Source organism: Aplysia californica, unplaced genomic scaffold, assembly GCF_000002075.1.
Source record: "Aplysia californica isolate F4 #8 unplaced genomic scaffold, AplCal3.0 scaffold00024, whole genome shotgun sequence".
Classification (NCBI taxonomy): Eukaryota; Metazoa; Mollusca; class Gastropoda; order Aplysiida; family Aplysiidae; genus Aplysia; species Aplysia californica.
Genome location: NW_004797294.1, coordinates 1,294,800 through 1,299,410, shown reverse-complemented (window position 1 = coordinate 1,299,410; position 4,611 = coordinate 1,294,800). Strand labels below are relative to the sequence as shown.

At 36.4% G+C, this 4,611-nt stretch overlaps 1 protein-coding gene across 2 annotated transcripts in view; it reads left to right on the top strand.

Annotated features, from left to right (window-relative positions):
• The window catches only part of LOC106013319, a gene marked incomplete in the record, with an annotated part of 20,257 nt that extends 16,704 nt beyond the window's left edge, over window positions 1–3,553 (top strand). For both annotated transcript variants that reach the window (XM_013088707.2, XM_013088712.2), the window contains 1 exon segment: window positions 2,460–3,553. In XM_013088707.2, the coding sequence (XP_012944161.1) occupies window positions 2,460–2,558 (99 nt within the window).
• Between the last annotated feature and the right edge of the window lie 1,058 nt (window positions 3,554–4,611).

The window sequence follows — 4,611 nt, the reverse complement described above, 5'->3', positions numbered from 1 at the left end:
GGGGGGTAAATATATATCGACAACATCTCCCCATCCCTCTACTCCCTCCCCGAACAATCACACACACACACAATCACGTTTTTCTTTAAGAGTGATTTATTAGAATTTACCTACGTTAGTGGCCTGAACAGGCCTATTCTTCATGTTGTCTTTAACACTTTCTACTACCGCAATGGACTTTTAAGATGGAAGTAGCCAGCGCCTGTGGAGTAGCAGCAGTTAGGCGCTTAGCTGTAGCATGTAAGAGACCCGAGTTCGATTCCCGAGTGGGGGTAACTTTAGTTTTTATCGAGTATCTCCACTTTTCTGTCGGTTTGACATATGATTGGAATGATCAAAAATATTAGAAGAAAAAAAAACTTCCACAATAAAAAAAAATAAATCCAGAGCACCCATGTAGCCAACAGCAACTTTGCAAACTGGCGATCAATTCAGATGCGTTTGCTTAAGAGACAATGACATAAAAAACAACAACTGTAAAGCAACCTGTCCTTCTCTGCAATAACTGTTGTGGCCTGTTTGACCTTAAAGTTCTTTGCACTTTTTTCAAAATTGATATATTTATTTAGTTTACTTTCTTAATTGATATGAACAATCGTGACAGATTTAGCTCAAAACTAAAACGAGATAAGAAAACACTGATTAAAGCAATGCACTGGCCTCTTTATGGTGTATGAGTACGAAATGTAAATGAAAATAGGTGTCCCCTTCCCGCCGCTCCCCCCATTTGATAAATCTACCTCATGTTAATGGGGATTTAGAACATTTAAAATTTACAAGAGAACAATCTGTTAGAGCCATTCCAGTCTGTCTATCGAGCTAGCCACAGCACAAAAACAGCACTTCTAAGAGTAATATTACTGTTTATGCTTACAGACTGTGATTCCGGAAAAGTTGTTTAGTTGAGCTTTTAAGATATATCAGCACAGCAGCTTTTAATACAATTGACCATCATATTTTGTTGAAGCGATGGGAAACGTCTTTTAGAATATTCGGGACTGCCCTTAGCTGGTTTTGTTCTTACCTGTCTAATCGATATCAGCCTGTTGTTATTAAACGGCTTAAGTCATCAGATCATGCTCTTCTGTATGCTCAGTCATCGGTCCATTTTGTTAACCATAATTTATACTCAACCACTTGTCAAGGAAATAGTTAAGTAGGACTTTAAGTATCATTTCTATGCTGATGATACCCACATTTATGGTTCAACAATGTTCACGAACTTAGAGGAAGTTGTCCATCGTGTTGAAAATTGTATTGCCTCCGTGAAAAACTGGATGAACAAAAATAAATTGATGTTAAATGATGATAAAACAGAAGTCATTCTGGCAGGCAGTGCAACGTCTGTTATGAGGTTGAATATAATCACATGACAATTGATGATGTGGAAATTGCATTTTCAAGAAAAGTTAAAAATCTTGACATCTATTTTGATTCCAGTTTGTCAATGTCGGCTGAGGTAAATCATCTGATCAGCTACATGTGTATTTAAAAATAAGAAAAATTTAGTAAAGCACGTCTTCTAATCAGTACTAAGTATACTGATTTACTAGTAACTAGCAAAGTTTTATCAAGACTCGATTTTTGTAACTCCTTGTTATCAGAAATATCACTGGAGAAAGTTAAAAGACTTCAAACTGTCCAAAACAATGCTGCACGTTTCATTTACGGAAAAGAAAGCAAGACTCTGCTACACCTCTTTCACGGACGTTTAATTAGCTTCCTGTTGAGAAAAGAATTGGGTACAATTTGGCCTCCCTATGTCACAAATGTTTGAATGATAATGCACCAACATATTTATCAAATCTGTTAAGACTGTACATTCCAACTCGCAGTTTAAGGTCATCAGCTAACAAAAAGCAATTTCTTATACCTTCTATGAAACTTAAAGCAATGGGTGAAATGGCACTTGAATATCAATGCCCCAAAATCTGGAACGCTTTGCCAAGTACTTCAAGAGAAATCAAATCCTTCGATTCATTCAAATGTCAGCTCTTGTCATTTCTGTTGTTAAAACATTGAGATGAAAGTTTAGACATATTTTCTTTTTGTCTGAACACAACGTTTTATATTACTGTCGTATTGTATTGTAGAGCGCTCAGAGCATGTGTACTTTAGTCAGGGTTGAGCGCCATATAAATGCCATTTATTATTATTATTATTATTAAATTAATTTTTTTTCGCACCTAACAAGAGGTAAAAACAGCAGCCGCGAAAAGCGATCTGAAACAACTTTATTAAAACATTGTTTTAAAAAACAATCCCAACCCACCTCCTCCCTAAAAACAACAACAACAACAACAACAACAACAACAATAACAACAACAACAACAACAACAACAACAACAACAACAGCATTAAAACAGCAATTAAAAAATCCCAGAACCCCCCCCCCCAAAAAAAAGAACAAAATATTAGTTTTCCTTATATTACTACATCTTGTTACCTACTTGTCTCAGTTCCGACCATCGCCGCCTGAAGAGTTCTCGCCTTTGAAGCAGGCAGAGGAATACAGCGAGCAGGACGAACGCAATGATGACCCTGCCAGGCTGACCTAGATCTAGCTTAACTCTTTCACTCCCAGGCTCGTTCAGAAATCCTGTAAAGGCCCGAGATAGTTCTGGGATAAACAGTGAAAGGGTTAAGACGGACCAGGAGAGACGCAGGCCTTGATGAAGCCACGGGGAGGGACACAGCATACTCTACGTGTGATCTAATATTAAAATGTGTAGTTTTGACTGATCTGTCAGGATCTGCTTTTATTATAGTTTTTATTGTTCTAAATCTGAATACCTTCCAAGTATCTCACTTTCATTTATATTATTGTACGTAGTCCTGAGTTTAACAACGACAAAAACGTTTTTTAGAATGTTGTTTTTTTTTAAAATTTCTTAACCTTCATTTTAAGATACGACCAATCAGTGTTTTGTCTGTAGATAGCATCATTTAACATTCCGAAGTTAGAGTTTCTTTTAGAAACGATGGAATCTGTTTTGATTCAATAACGTATTCTTTGTAGTGTTAGGCAGCAATACTGGCATTCATTTTTTGGGTCTCTTTTTCCCCCCTTTTTTTCTTTTTCTTTTCTTTCTATTCTCTTCTCTTTTAAGATAGTACTCTTGTATGTCTGTGCAAGAAAGTATGTAGCATGAACTGTGTTTACGATATAACCATGACAAATTAACAAAAGATTAGATTGAATATTTTGATGACACTTTTTACTGTCTTTTTACGCTCGGTCTAATGAATTTCCCAATTCATGAGTTTTAAAGGTGAAGGCTAATGATGTTTATGTATTCTTCTTATTTATTAACTTTTTGTTTGTTTGTTTGCTTTTTTATATTCCGCACTAATTCCTTTCTCTTTCAGGTTAAGCAGTGTAAGAATCTTTACCTATAAATATTGACAAAGAGTAGATTATGCAAGATACTGCGGAGGTTTTCTTGTTGTTAATCAATCGTAGAAGTACAGAAGACTTTAACTTAAGTAAACCAAAATAGGGCACCTATTGTCCAAGCAATTGTTTAATTCTCGCGCACCAGTTTAAAAAAAACTTTTTACCTTTCTATTATATTCGTTTCATTACTTTCTTAATCTACGTAATCACACTTGTGGTTGTCCCATGGATTATGTTTCATTAAATCTTTCAGTTCGCCGGACCACTAGTAAACGTACAGAGGGGATCACAATAAGTGTATTTAATTTATTTGGATCTCAGAACTTACATTATCATTTTCTCAAATAAATTTATTATTGTTTTTGCCCACTCCTGAAGGCTCTTAATGGACACATTGCGTGCTGAGCTGGTAAGACGAAAGCAAACTGACTGCTGGCTTTCTAAACAGTAAACAGCCAACGAGATATTGTGTGAGTCAGCGCGCGCGCGCGCGCGGTGTGTATGTGTGTGTGTGTGTGTGTGTGTGTGTGTGTGTGTGTGTGTGTGTGTGTGTGTGTGTGTGTCTATGAGTGTGTATGTGTGTTTGTGTGAAAAGAGGTGAGGGAGAATAATCGAACAAGGCATGGGATTATAGAAGAGGAAGGAGGGAGAGGGGGTATTGTAATATTAATTTAAAAAGCTTTTAGCTTGTACATTGCTCACTGGCCAGTTCACAATTTACTTGGCATTACTTTCTGTTGGGTTTTGAGTCCTTTGAATAGTACATGTAAATTTAAACCTGAAATTTCGCGAAAGAGCATATTATCATTTTTTGACGAAGAATAGTTAATTTACCTTTAGATGAAGAATAACTATTCCTTTCGAGTGTGAATTGCATAAAAATGATAGAATCCTTTTGGAGGTTTCACTGTGAATATTTGCTTTTTAAATGTTATTTTGTTCTGTTTCGTCTGTTTTGTTTGCTGCTTTTTGGAAAGAGGGAACCTGGGGGGAAGGGAGGGGAGGGGGTGGAGTGGGAAGCTACATTCTTCAAAGTTAGCAATGGTTATTAATTGTTTTATAAGTAGTTTGCATACTGAATGATGACTTCCTCTTTGGGGGATTTGTACGCTTTTTAAGAGGATTTTTGTTTATTATTGTACTTTTTGGGGGACTTTTTATTAACTGTTATGCGCGCGTCGTGTCTGTGTGTGTGTGTGTATGTGTGTGTCTCT